The sequence below is a fragment of the Somniosus microcephalus genome, chromosome 27, assembly GCF_052327205.1.
Source record: "Somniosus microcephalus isolate GS21.2 chromosome 27, FLI_Smic_1.0, whole genome shotgun sequence".
In the NCBI taxonomy this organism is placed as follows: domain Eukaryota; kingdom Metazoa; phylum Chordata; class Chondrichthyes; order Squaliformes; family Somniosidae; genus Somniosus; species Somniosus microcephalus.
In genome coordinates this window covers 8,970,183-8,984,107 of record NC_141013.1, presented here as the reverse complement: position 1 = coordinate 8,984,107, position 13,925 = coordinate 8,970,183, and the positions used below count along the sequence as shown (strand labels likewise).

The 13,925-nt window shown below is 47.9% G+C and overlaps 1 protein-coding gene across 1 annotated transcript in view; it reads left to right on the top strand.

The window, feature by feature from the left end:
• The first annotated feature begins 11,572 nt into the window (after positions 1 to 11,572).
• LOC147099952 (integrin alpha-11-like) overlaps positions 11,573 to 13,925 on the top strand; it is a 181,354-nt gene continuing 179,001 nt past the window's right edge. The window contains exon 1 of the mRNA XM_085968480.1: positions 11,573 to 11,961. Within this exon, the coding sequence (XP_085824606.1) occupies positions 11,910 to 11,961 (52 nt within the window). The 5' untranslated portion in view covers positions 11,573 to 11,909. The remainder of the gene's footprint in view (positions 11,962 to 13,925) is intronic.

Sequence of the window (13,925 nt, the reverse complement as noted above, 5' to 3'; positions counted from 1 at the left end):
GTATCTCTGCTGTTTGTGGAACTTTGCTGTGTGCAAATTGGTTGCATTACAACAGTGTGCATGTGTTTTCCTACATTACAACAGTGACTGCACTTCAAACATACTTCATTGGCTGTAAAGCACTTTGGGACGTCCTGAGGTCGTGAAAGGCACAGCCGCCAATGGTGGAGCGATTATAATCGGGGATGCTCACGAGGCCAGAATTAGAGGAGCGCAGAGATCTCAGATGGTTGTTGGGCTGGATAGGTAAGGGCAAGGCCATGGAGGGATTTGAAAACAAGGATGAGAATTTTAAATTTGAGGGAGCCAGTGTAGGTCAGCGAGCACTCAGTGTCACTCTCAATACAAGAACACACTTTTAAAAAGGCATGACATTTCCTTTCTGGAGGTGTGTGGGACCCTAACTCCCCTCAGGAAATTTTTACACTCTACAATTTTTCCAGCATTTTGGAGTGTACTGTAATGCCTTTTTGAAGAGAAACATATTTTTTCCCAGAAGGGTAACAGATATCTGCCTCCCTCTCGCCACAGTATTTTACCTCACTCTCTCCAGTGTATTTGGCTTTCACAAGGGAATTGGATAAGTACCCGAGGGGAAAAAATTTGCAGGGCTACAGGGAAAGGGCGGGGGAGTGGGACTAGCTGAAGTGCTCTTGCAGAGAGCCGGCACGGGCGCGACGGGCCAAATGGCCTCCTACTGTGCTGTAACCATTCTATCCTATAATTTTACTTTAATTTCTGCTGCATATCTCCTGTTGGTACATTTTTACATCACCGAGTCTCTCCCGTGCAATTTACCGGCTCAGTCAATCTCTCGCTGAAGGTTTGAAGTCCTCACGCGGCACCAGCTCACCCGCGCTTTCCAATAGAACGTTCTGGAGCCTTCTCCCGGAGCAGCCTATGTGGAGCGGGGCGGTAAGTTTAAATCGGGAAGAGCTTTTTTGTTTCAGTAAAGCACTGGGCAAGGAGACACACACAACTCAATTAAAAAAAAAAAAAAAACCCCATTGGTGGTTGGAGTGAAATGAGATAAAATTACACCGAATGTACAGCACAGAACCAGGCCATTCGGCCCAACGTGTCTATACCGGCGTTTATGCTCCACACCAACCTCCTCCGCCTAACCTTATCAGCATATCCTTCTATTCCCTTCTCCCTCGTGTGTTATTCCAGCATCCCCTTAAATGCATCTAAGCCAATCGTCTCAACCACTCCCTTTGCTAGTGAATAAATGCTGACATTTGGTATGCATTTTGCTGCTGTCTACTTTAATATTCACACATTCCCCTGACAGCCGTGAATCCTAATGTGGTATTATTTGGAGAACAAGCATATAAAAAGTGTACTTAATCACTGAAAGGAATTTGAATATACTCAAGTTCTAACTGTGATTAGTGACCAACAATCTGCCCTCAGTTATCCCCTACCATGTTTAAGTAATTTCCTACTTTTTTAAGCTCATTAGGTTGAGGAAACTGTATATATTTTTTTTTTACATCAGTTATTATTATACGCCCAAGAACAATTCCTACTTTGCATTCAAAAGTTTTCTGCAGTAGTTCCAGTTTACAAATCTGTGGCCTGATCACAAACCAGAGCGGGAGCGTAGGGACAGGTAGCAACAGGAGTAGACCATTCACTGAGACATGCCAACAACAACAACTTGTATTTATACAGCGCCTTTAACGTAGTAAAACATCCCAAGGCCCTTCCCAGGAGCGATTATCAAACAAAATTTGACACCGAGCCACATAAGGAGATATTAGGGCAGATGACCAAAAGCTTGGTCAAAGAGACAGGTTTTATGGAGTGTCTTAAAGGAGGAGAGAGAGGTAGAGAAGCGGAGAGGTTTAGGGAGGGAATTCCAGAGCTTAGGGCCCAGGCAGCTGAAGGCACGGTCGCCAATGGTTGAGCCATTATAATCAGGGATGCTCAAGAGGGCAGAATTAGAGGAGCGCAGATACCTTGGGGGGTTGTGGGGCTGGAGGAGATTACAGAGATAGGGAGGGGCGAGGCCATGGAGGGATTTGAAAACAAGGATGAGAATTTTGAAATCGAGGCGCTGCTTAACTGGGTGCCAGTGTAAGTCAGCGAGCACAGGGGGTGATGGGCGAACGGGACTTGGTGCGAGTTAGGACACGGGCAACAGAGTTTTGGATGACCTCAAGCTTAAGGAGGGTAGATCGCGAGAGGCCGGCCAGGAGTGCATTGGAATAGTCAAGTCTAGAGGTAACAAAGGCATGGATGAGGGTTTCAGCAGCAGATGAGCTGAGGCGGGGCGGAGACGGGCGATGTTACGGAGGTGGAAATAGGCGGTCTTAGTTATGTCGGACAGTTACCTGCTATTGCCCATGGAACTCTACGCCGCAGACCTCACTGTCTTTAGGAGAGGAAGAGAAATATTGTTTAGGGGGAGTTCAAAGGAACAGGAGGAGGCAATTCAGCACTTCGAGCCTGTTGCGGCATTCAATCAGATCATGGCTGATCGGTACCTCAACTCCACTTGGTCCCTATCCCTTGATACCCTCAACTAACAAAAATCTATTAACCACAGTCTTGAAAGCTCCAATTGATCCTCAGCATCTACAGCCTTTTGGGGGAGAGAGTTCCAGATTTCACTACCCTTTGTGTGAAAAAAAGTTTCCTGATTTCACTGTTAAATGGCCGAGCTCTAATTTTAAGATTCTGCCGCCTTGTTCTGGATTCCCGCACCAGGGCAACTAGTTTTTCTTTATCTACCCTACTGAATCCGTTTATCATTTTAACCACTTTCCTTAGATCACCCCTCAACCGCCTGAACTCAAGGGGAACCCAAGTTTATGGAATCTGTTCACATAATTTAATCCTTTTAGCCACGGTATCTATGCTGGACCCCCCTCCAAGGCCAGTATGTCCTTCCTGAGATGTGGTGCCCAGAACTGGACCCCCACGTTCTGCGGTGACCTCAGGAGACCAACGAGGCAGGCCGAGGAGTTCAGGACCTTTGTGAGCAAAAGCTGGCACAACTCAAAAAAACGGCGAGTGCTGGTGTGAGGTCGTTGTGCTCAGTGTGTGCGAGAGAAGCAAATGGAAATACCTCACTGGTACAGTAGGGGTGTTAAAAGAAAAAAGAAAGACTTGCATTTATATAGCGTCTTTCGCGATCTGAGGACATCCCAGGCCAATGAAGTACATTTGAAGTGTGGTCACCGTTGCGATGTAGGAAATGGGGCAACCAATTTGCACACAGCAAGATCCCACAAGTGACCAGATAATCTGTATTAATGAAGTTGGTTGAAGGATAAGTATTGACCAGCACGCCGGGGAAAACTCCCCTGCTCTTCTGCGGTTGGGGTCCAGCTACATTAGCGTTAAATTTTAGGAGCTAGCATTGCTAGTGCACAGCCGAGAGCAATAGGAGCGCTTATTGAGAATTCACCACGAGCGTCAGTGCGTGGCCCGCACGCTTTTTTTGCACTCTTTGGAAGGTCATGCAGATCATGGTTGGATATGTACCTGAAAAGGACTTTTTTTTTCAGGGCCATGGGGAGAAAGAACAGGGAGAGCGGGACCAGTTGGATATCTCTTTCAAAGAGCCGCCGCAAGCACGGTGGGCCGAGTGGCCTCCACCTGTGCTGTACGATTCTGTGATTCGGCGATCACGAGCTGGGGAGCACTGCCCTTCACCCCCACATTCCTGATATGTCCGGCCGCCATGTGAATCTCTGTTCGGAGAGTGCAGCGAGCTTTAGTGTGCAGCTAACCGTCCCACAGCAGTCCCCTGTGATGCGTAAACATCCTGTAAACATTATAAGTATCTAACTTTATTAGTACATTCCCCAAAATTGCCCTTTCAGTAATGGAAAGTGAAACATTCCTTTACCCTACCCAATAAGTTGGATTCTGCTGAATGTACCAGAATATTCCATAAACTTCTTGGATTGGGACCAGCTGTTCTTTTCTAGCTTTTGCTAATGCCTTTTTAGCAATGTGTCTGTTGTATTTTACTGCTTTCATCTTTTTCATAATTGTTTTTGTCTTTGCCCTGTCTAATTATTGTCACAGTTTGAGTAAGAGAGTGCACATTGACCAGAAAAAGTTTAACTGTATTTCGGTCCAAAACATGCCAATAAAAATACTTGCACATCGAGTGTCACAGATGGTGACAAAGTCTGTATCATTTCCAAATGCTCAATTGTTTAACTGGGAGCAGTGACTGGTTTGATATTAAATACAAATTGACCCATAGACACAGTTGTCTGCTTTTAGTTTTAGTTTTAAACTATTGCTAGCAGCAGCACTAGGGGGCGCTACAGTTGACCTCCGTGCCCCTCAGCCACTGAGGAGAGTCACAAAGCAAGACTTCCTTTATATAGCGCCTTTCACAACCTCAGGACGACTCAAAGCGTTTATAGCCAATGAAGTACATTTGAAGTGTATTCACTGTTGTAATTGAGTGGAATGGGCTTATATTCTCGGGAGTTTAGAAGAATGAGAGGTGAACTCATTGAAACGTATGAAATTCTTAGAGGGCTTTAAAAAAATTTTTTATGGGATGTGGGCGTCGCTGGCAAGGCCAGCATTTATTGCCCATCCCTAGTTGCTCTTGAGAAGGTGGTGGTGAGCCGCATTCTTGAACCACTACAGTCCGTGTGGTGATGGTGCTCCCACAGTGCAGTTAGGGAGGGAGTTCCAGGATTTTAACCCAGCGATGATGAAGAAACAGTGATATATTTCCAAGTCAGGATGGTGTGCGACTTGGAGGGGAACTTGGAGGTAGTGGTGTTCCCATGCGCCTGCTGTCCTTGTCCTTCTAGGTGGAAGAGGTTGCGGGCTTGGGAGGTGCTGCTGAAGAAGCCTTGGCGAGTTGCTGCAGTGCATCTTGTAGATGGTACACACTGCAGACAAGGTGCGCCGCTGGTGGAGGGAGTGAATGTTTAAGGTGGTGGATGGGGTGCCAATCAAGCGGGCTGCTTTGTCCTGGATGGTGTCGAGCTTCTTGAGTGTTGTTGGAGCTGCGCTCATCCAGGCAAGTGGAGAGTATTCCATCACACTCTTTACTTGTGTCTTGTAGATGGTGGAAAGGCTTTGAGGAGTCAGGAGGTGAGACACTTGCTGCAGAATACCTGAATACCAGAAAGTGGAGTTGAGATAGAAGATCAGCCATGGTCTTATTGAATGGCGGAGCAGGCTCGAGGGGCCATATGACCCATTCCTGCTCCTATTTCTTATGTCCTTACGTAATGTAGGAAACGCAGCAGCAAATTTGTGCACAGCAAGGTCCCATAAACAGCACTGTGATAATGATCAGACAATCTGTTTTAGTGATATTGGTTGAGGGATAAATATTGACCAGGACACTGGGGACAACTCCCCTGCTCTTCTTTGAAATAGTGCCATGGGATCTTTTACATCCACGTGAGAGAGCAGACGGGGCCTCGGTTTAACATCTCATCTGAACGACGGCACCTCCGACAGTGCAGCTCTCCCTCAGCACTGAACTGGGAGTGTCAGCCTGGATTATGTGGTCAAGTCTCTGGAGTGAGACTTGAACCCACAGTTTTCTGACTCAGAGTGCAGGGTACAATCGGTCAGCGTTCCTGATCCTTGACCCCTGCCGGCGACCCCCGCTGGAAAGTGCACGGGTGGCTGTCGAGTTAGGGGACAGGAGCGAGCTCAGCTATGGTGGCCTTTAACAATCAAATGGCCTGCCGGCTCTCAATGTCAAAACTTGCAGATGAAGAACGGCCACTTAGCCAAGGTGCCAGTGGACAACTGCCCCACCGTGGATCTGTAGCCCCAGCAAGAGTCAGGGCCTTCAGAAGAGAGCAGAAAATTCAAGGGGCAAGAAACAAAAGTTATGGCCTAGAAATTCAGTATAGCCACGATTGGGGCGCTACAGCCGGGTGTTCGCTAAATTTTGCGCCCGGCACAACTTAGCGCCACCTTCGCCGATATTCAGTTGCGTCGCCCCAAGAGGTTGCTGCTGCGCTAAAGCAGGCGATGCATGACTATCATTAGGCGCTAAGCCGGCGATCCGGGGCGCTAACACCGAGGTTGGGCGCAGCGCAGGTGCGGCGAGTTGCTCAATGAAGGCAGACACGCTGGAGCCAGTCAGCTCTTAAAGGGGGAGGGTCGACTTGTTTGGCTGCCATGCCCTGCACACTGCAGCCCTGAAGCAAGGCCTGACCATTGCTGGTTCATCAGTTCTACACCCTGAACCATGGGGAAGCCCGCAATTCTTCCAAATCCCATTGCACGCTCTTGCTGCTTGTCCAGGGTCATGGGGAAGGAGATGTACTGACGTCTCCTTCTGAAAAGGGCATTGTTCACCTGGCGGATGCAGCAATGTACCGCGAACTGGGAGATGTTGGCAATGTCCCCAGTAGCGGATTGGAAGGAGCCGGTGGCATAGAAATTGAGAGCCACCGTCACCTTCACTGCCACTGACAGAGACGTCCTGCTCCTCAGCTGTGGCTGCAGATCTCTGCGAAGCAGGTGGCAGATCTCAGTGACCACCACCCTTCTGAATCGCAGCCTCCGAACACACTGCTCCTCAGACATGTTCAGATATGAGAACTTCTGGCGGTATACCCTGGGTGGGTAAGGCCTCCTGTGCCGATGCCTGTTGGCCCTTCTCCGTCTGGCCATGACTGGCACTCTCTCACGGCGTCTCTGAGCCCTTTGAATGCAATGCAGAAAGCCAACGTTTCCACCCATTGCAGCCCCCATTATATGTATCGACTCAAGGCTATGGCACTGAAAGTGAAATCCAAGTGCAAAGCTCTGGCCTGAAGCCAGAAGTACCTGTGCGAGCGCTGAGTCAGAGCAGAAAGCTCTCTGCCTTTGTCTCTCTCCAAATATCCGTCTCTCACACAGAAGGATTGGCACAAAATGGCTGCCACTTATAATGCAGGAGGAGTCCCCTTTAAATAGCGCCCCCCACGCCCCACAGCGACTGGGAACCGTTCCCCTTTACCAGTCGCTGGGGGCGCCAGGCGCACATTAGGCCGACGCCACTGAAGTTCCGGTTCAGGGCGCACAAAGGTCGTTGCACCATGAAATGACGTCAGGATCTGCGCGCGCAGCTGAGCGCGCGCAAAGGTTTTGCGCCGGTGCTAAACCTTAACTGAATTTCGCGAGAGGCGCAGATCGCGCCGCGCCCGGGCGCTAGCCGCTTCGCGCCCCACTTCTCGCCCTCTTAAGGCGCTAGCAGCTGGCGCTAACAACTGAATTTCTAGGCCTATATCTTTACAGATGAGTAAAGGGTGATGTTTCGCTGAATTTGATTTTTAGCCTTTCAGTCAGGTGTGAATTCAGTGCATTAATGAAGAGAGATGGAGATTGACATTTTTTCACTTTTCTTCACAAAAGGGAGTTAATCTCATTTGCTGAGGAGCTAGCAAGGATTTTATTACACTGGCAAAGTGGTTGGGGAAAAGTGGCAGTGTCTCATTCAGCAAGCTTTTAAGGGTGTCCTTGAATTGTACTGTTCTACGAGCTTGCGGGTGAATTAATGCACTCTTCCAAATGAGAATATCCCCATGTATCTCACCGAGCCAGCCTTTCTTCGGCTGTGTATTTAGACAGCTGAGGGTGGGGCAGCTAATCCGCTATGGGAGGAAGGCTATCACAGCCAAGTCTGCCCCTGGCCTCTCCCGGCCAGTAATTGAGAGTAGGAACCCGGACTCATTTCCCTCCCCCCAGCCCTCAGCCCCAGGACCCAGTCTAACACCCCTACTGCCGTCCTGGGTTAACACAGCGCAGGTTGGGGATTGAGGTTGGGCCATTCCAGGTTGGTGAAAGAAATAACTTGCATTTCTATAGTGCCTTTCACAACCCCAGGACGTCCCAAAGCGATTTACAGCCAATTATGTACTTTTTTTTGAAGTGCAGTCACTGTTGTAATGTGGGAAACGCAGCAGCCAATTTGCACACAGCAAGCTCTCACAAACAGCAATGTGACAATCACCAGATAATCTGTTTTTGTGATGTTGATTGAGGGATAAATATTGGCCCCAGGACGCTGGGGAGAACTCCCCTGCTCTTCTTCAAAATAGTGCCATGGGATCTTTTACGTCCACCTGAGAGGGCAGACAGGGCCTCAGTTTAACATCTCATCTGAAAGGCGGCACCTCCGACAGTGTTAGCCTAGGTTTTGTGCTCAAGTCTCTGGAGTGGGGACTTGAATCCACAACCTTCTGACTCAGAGGCGAGAGTGCTGCCCACTGAGTCACGGTTTCGGCATGGTATGGTTCAGCAGGCAATGCCACTGGGGGTGCAGAGATGTCATGTTAAATGTGCACTGTATGCCAGGTGCTGTGTTGCCCCCGGGCTCTACTCCTTCTCTCAGGAGCACCACCCATATCTTAGTGATGACATCATGGGTAGGATTTCCCACTTTGGAAGCGGGAGGCAGCCATTTGGCACAGTACTTCCACCTCCCCTTCCAAGCCTGCCGTAACTCTGTCCCATCTTCCTGGGTCAGGGCTACACACACAGCCGAGGTGGGCTCCTGGTAGAGAGGGAAATGGGACGATGCTGCTCCACCTCAAGACCCTCCCGCCACTGTGCTTACAGGGGCAGAAGATGCCAGAATATGGAACTAGCCGCGGTTTCTGTCATTGGCCTTGTGTCGCTGAATCTGGCCCCATGTTACGACCAAAATATTTTGCAAAATTGCAATATAAAGAAGGTATTAGATGGCAACAGCTACTGAACTTCAAGGTCATTCCTTATGGTAGATTCATCCGTCCACAGTCTGGTAGAAACCTGTGCTTGATTGGAAGCTGTTGGTCCTCTTTTTGTTAAACCAATTATCTGTAAATGAATAGAACTTTAAATAAAACTTATCAAATTAAATTAAAATTACATTGGCCGGGGTGATGATGCACTCCAGTCCCCACGGCGCCCACCGGTCTCGGAAGGCCTCGAGCGTGCCGGCGGACACCGCGTGCGCCATCTCCAGGGCCACCCGGGCGCGAACATAGCCGCAGAAGAGAGGCAGGCAGTCGGGCCGAACGACCCCCTCGACCGCCTGGACCTATTTGGAAGCTGTTGGTGGAGATACGGCTACGAAATGGTGAAGCCAATTACGCAACCTTCACGTGCAGCAAGAGCACGGGATTGCGAATTAAACCTTTTATGTGAAGCACAGTTCTGAGGTGGGTGAAAAGGCGCTTTGTAAATTAATTGTTCTTTCTCTCAAATTCATGGGTTGCTATCATTGCAGCGAAATCAGTGGATACTCACAGGAAGGCACTTTGGAGCTGAAAAGTAAGTAGAATTGTCTCTCAAGTTGTGGGGCAGCCCATTCTGGAGTGAGCGTTGCCTTTGACTCCAGTCCTTCCTGTGGGGTGTTTGGTGAAGGGACGGTTGGAGTTTAGAGACTGCAGTTAGAATGCTGATGCCTCAGTGAATCGCGTTATCAAGCTGGGAAAGGATGAGCCCAGGTAATCGGAGAATTGTTTTAGTGATGTTGGTTGAGCGATTAAATATTGACCAGGTCACAACTCCAGCCCAGAGATTGAAGCAGTTCCACGCTAGCATGAAAGCCCACACGCAAGTTAGGGATGTTTGGAGTTAGAGACCGCAGTGAGTGTTGAGGACTCCGTGGATAGTGTTATAAAGTTAATAGCTGGGAAATGATGGGCCGGGCCTGCCATTGGACTGTGAGCAAAGGGCACCAGATGCAAGTTGTATTTCATGAGATGGTTTATTAAAACAGATAAATATTCTCAAACACAAAGCAAATAAAATAGTTTTATAGTAACTTGCACAGCACTGGGGCGGAAGAAGCAAGCAGTTTAATTAAAACCCTCTAGTTAGATTTTATAGAATAATCAAAACAGTGGTGGCAACCTCGAGTTTAATAAGACTGCTGTCTCCACACACAGGACTACAACAACAGCTTGTATTTATATAGTGCCTTTAACATCAAAAATGTCCCAAAGTGCTTCACTGATGGGGGGGTGGGTGGCGGGGCGAGTGGAAGGAACTTACGCCAAGTGGGAGAGTTAAGAGAAGTAACCGAACACCTAGTTGGAAAGATGGGTCTTAAGAAGGCTTTTAAAGAAACGAAGATTAACTTCCATCTATATAGCACCTTTCATGACCTCAGGACATCCCAAAGCACTTTACAGCCAATTTTGAAGTGTAGTCACTGTTGCAATGTAGGAAACGCAGCAGCCAATTTGCGCAGAGCAAGCTCCCACAAACAGCAATGTGATAATGGCCAGATCATCTGTTTCAGTGATGTGGGTTGAGGGAGAAATGTTGGCTCGGGCATGGGGAGAACTCCCCTGCTCTTCTTCAAAATAGTGCCATGAGATCTCTTATGTTTCACCTGAGCAAGCAGACGGGGCCTCGGTTTAGCATCTCATCCAAAAGACGGCACCTCCAGCAGTGCAGCACTCCCTCAGTACTGCACTGGGAGTGTCAGCCTAGATTTTGTGCTCTAGTCTCTGAAGTGGGACTATGAACCCACAACCTTCTAGACTTAGAGACAAGAGTGCTACCCACTGAGCCATGGCTGATTCTTCTATGACATAAAAGTTCCCATGGCACTATTTCAAAGAAGAGCAGGAGAATTCTCTGTCCTGGCCAATATTTATTCTTCAACCAATATCGCTAAAACAGATTATCTGGCCATTATCACCGCATTTCCTACATTACAACAGTGACTACATGTCAAAAGTGCTTAATTGGTTGTAAAATGCTTTGGGGCATCCTGAGGTTGTGAAAGGAGCTATAGAAATGCAAGGCTTTCCCTCTCTTAGAAATTGGAGTTAAGAAACATTGTTGGGGTAGAGGAGGGGGAGCTTTAGTCTGTCCTGTACCTGATACTGGGGGCAATAAACGGTCCCATCACTGACACCCCTCTCCCTGATGCAAAATTCACCAAAAAATAAGTATCCCATCGATAGAGCAGGTTGGTAAAATCCAATCTCGCCCCACAAATCTCCACGCAACCCGTGCTAGTCTGGGCCTGGCCTGTCTGCCAGAAGCACCAAGTAAGGCTGAGGTGATTCCCCACAAAAAGGAGGGGAGAAACAGGGGGGGGCATGTAGGCCTTGGCCAGTCTCAACTTGAGGGGTCAATGCTTGGGTCAGGGTCAGTTATCTCGCACCGGGTAAGGGAGAACGGCGCATGGTTTCAGAGGCATCTAAAAGAAACTTAAAAATTGGGATTTGAACGGGGATAGAAAATAAACTCCGCATTGTTCCAGCGTGAATACTTAACGTGATTGCCCCAAATTTCTTTCTGCGTGTCCCGCCTGCATTCAAATAGAAATTTACTTTAAGTATCTGGATGAGAAGAGCGCTGATTGTAATTTTTACTGAACACTTTTTGAAAGGAATTCTGCTAAAACTTTCTTCGGTGGATTTTTGTCAGTTATATTAAAGGTAATGCGTTGGCATCGGAGACTGTGCGCCTTTAACTTTTTATGGTCACTGTTTATTATTTCCTCCCTGCTTCAATGATTTCCCCCAAGCAGTAATGCTAAAGAGTGACAGTGAGGTTACGTGCACAGAGTAAAGCTAATGCCTTCTGAGGGTTTGCGTGCAGCCAGTGTCTGGTTTCCCCTCCTCTCCATTTCATTGACATCACAAGCAGGCTGGCAATAAGTACTCGATTCATTCCCTCATAATTCCAGCCACTGGCTGCTGCTGTTTCAAGTGCAGGCAGATACTGAGCTCCTGCTGCATGTGAGGGACCAGGGGCAAGGGGAGGAAATACGTTCCCTGATCTACAAACCTTCTTGCAGCCGCTAGACCTCCTACTCCTAGCAGCCCTCCTACAAGAACCCTCCTACCTCCCACAGTGACAGTGGCTGAGAGAGAGAGAGAATAAAGTCTCATCAAATATAGGTCGGTGACAGAGCAGCACCACTGGATTCAGCAAGTTGGACCTTGAGCATTCCTACACACATGGATCTGTACAGAAGTCTCCTTGTTGTGTGGATCTTTACCCTGCTGCCAGGTGAGAAAGGGGAAGAGATTTTGGGGTGGCTGGTGGGGTGGTTGGTGGAAAACAGCCTCTCTGCAAAGCCTGTACTTTTTAAACAAAAATAGGCTTATTTTACAGCTGCAGGAAAAGACTTGTGATGTGTGTACTTTCTAGCGGATAGAGAGAGACGCAATGTTCTGATTAACCCGGTTTCCCAAAGGGAAATTGTAATGAACGCAGCCAAGTTATACATCAAAGTGGAAAAATAGAAAAAGGATAAATCAACATGCAGAACTTTTCTGAAGTCAGTTAATGTGAAGTCTTTGCGCGTCTCTCTCTCTCTCTCTCTCTGTCTGTCTCTATCCCTTGACAGTAGTTCGTCTATTAAGTAACTCCGAAGTGGAGTGAGAAAGTGTTTTAACTCCAGCTAATTGCCTCACGGTGTACGCAGCACATACTTCAGGGAGCACCAGTAAACATGGTGCGCCTCCTGTCACTATAAAGGCATTCGCATATGTGGCTACTGGAAGTCTGTTCCAGGAGGTTGAGCTATGTTATTATAATGCTGGGTTTAGTTGGACCTTTTTAAAGGCACAGTCCCCTCGCTTTTGTTTTTGGCTCTCAAAGGCTCTCAACTCGTAAGACCAACGTACAGAACTTTAGTACTGTTGTCTCTTTACTTTAGTTTCCTGTTGCTACATAAGCAGTGAGTGGGACTCTGTAAACAGAAGACCAGCTGTACTCTTAGTGATTTAACAGTGGGATCTAGCATGCAAAGTTAAAGCACATGGGATTGGGGGTAAGGTACTGACTTGGATAGAAAACTGGTTGGCAGACAGGAAGCAAAGAGTTGGAATAAACAGGTCTTTTTCCGAGTGGCAGGCAGTGACTAGTGGGGTACCGCCGGGATCGGTGCTAGGACCTCAGTTATTCACAATATATATTAATGATCTAGACGAGGGAACTGGATGTAATATCTCCAAGTTTGCAGATGACACAAAGCTGGGTGGGCGTGTGTGCCGTGAGGAGGATGCAGAGAAACTCCAGTACGATTTGGACAGGTTGGGCGATTGGGCAGATGCATGGCAGGTGCAGTATAATGTGGATAAATGCGAGGTTATCCACTTTGGTAGCAAAAACAGGAAAGCAGATTATTAGCTGAATGGCAATAGATTGGGAAAAGGGGAAGTGCAACGAGACCTGGGTATCCTTGTGCACCAGTCGCTGAAGGTAAGCATGCAGGTGCAGTAGGCAGTTAAGAAGGCAAATGGGATGCTGGCCTTCATAGCGAGAGGGTTTGAGTACAGGGCCTTGGTGAGGCCACACCTTGAGTATTGTGTGCAGTTTTGGTCGCCTTATCTGAGGAAGGATGTTCTTGCCATGGAGGGAGTGCAGCGAAGATTCACCAGACTGATACCTGGGATGGCAGGAATGACGTATGAAGAGAGATTGGGTCGATTAGGCTTATATTCGCTAGAGTTTAGAAGAATGAGAGGGGATCTCATTGAAACTTATAAAATTCTAACAGGACTAGACAGACTAGATGCAGGAAGGCTGTTCCTGATGGCGGGGGAGTCCAGAACCAGGGGTCACAGTCTAAAGATAAGGGGTAAGCCATTTAGGACTGAGATGAGGAGGAATTTCTTCACCCAGAGAGTGGTGAACCTGTGGAATTCTCTACCACAGAAGACAGTTGAGGCCAATTCATTAAATATATTCAAGAAGGAGTTAGATATATTTCTTAAGGCTAAGGGGATCAAGGGATATCGGGAGAAAGCAGGGACAGGGTACTGAATTTGGATGATCAGCCATGACCTCATTGAATGGCGGAGCAGGTTCGAGGAGCCGAATGGCCTACTCCTGCTCCTATCTTCTATGTTTCTATCATCAGATAATCTGAGAACTGAGAGAGAAAAGAAAGACTTGCCTTAGAAGTAGATTAAGATGGACAGGCTCATTGTGTTACTACATCTGCTGATGAGAAGTGGTTTTGGATT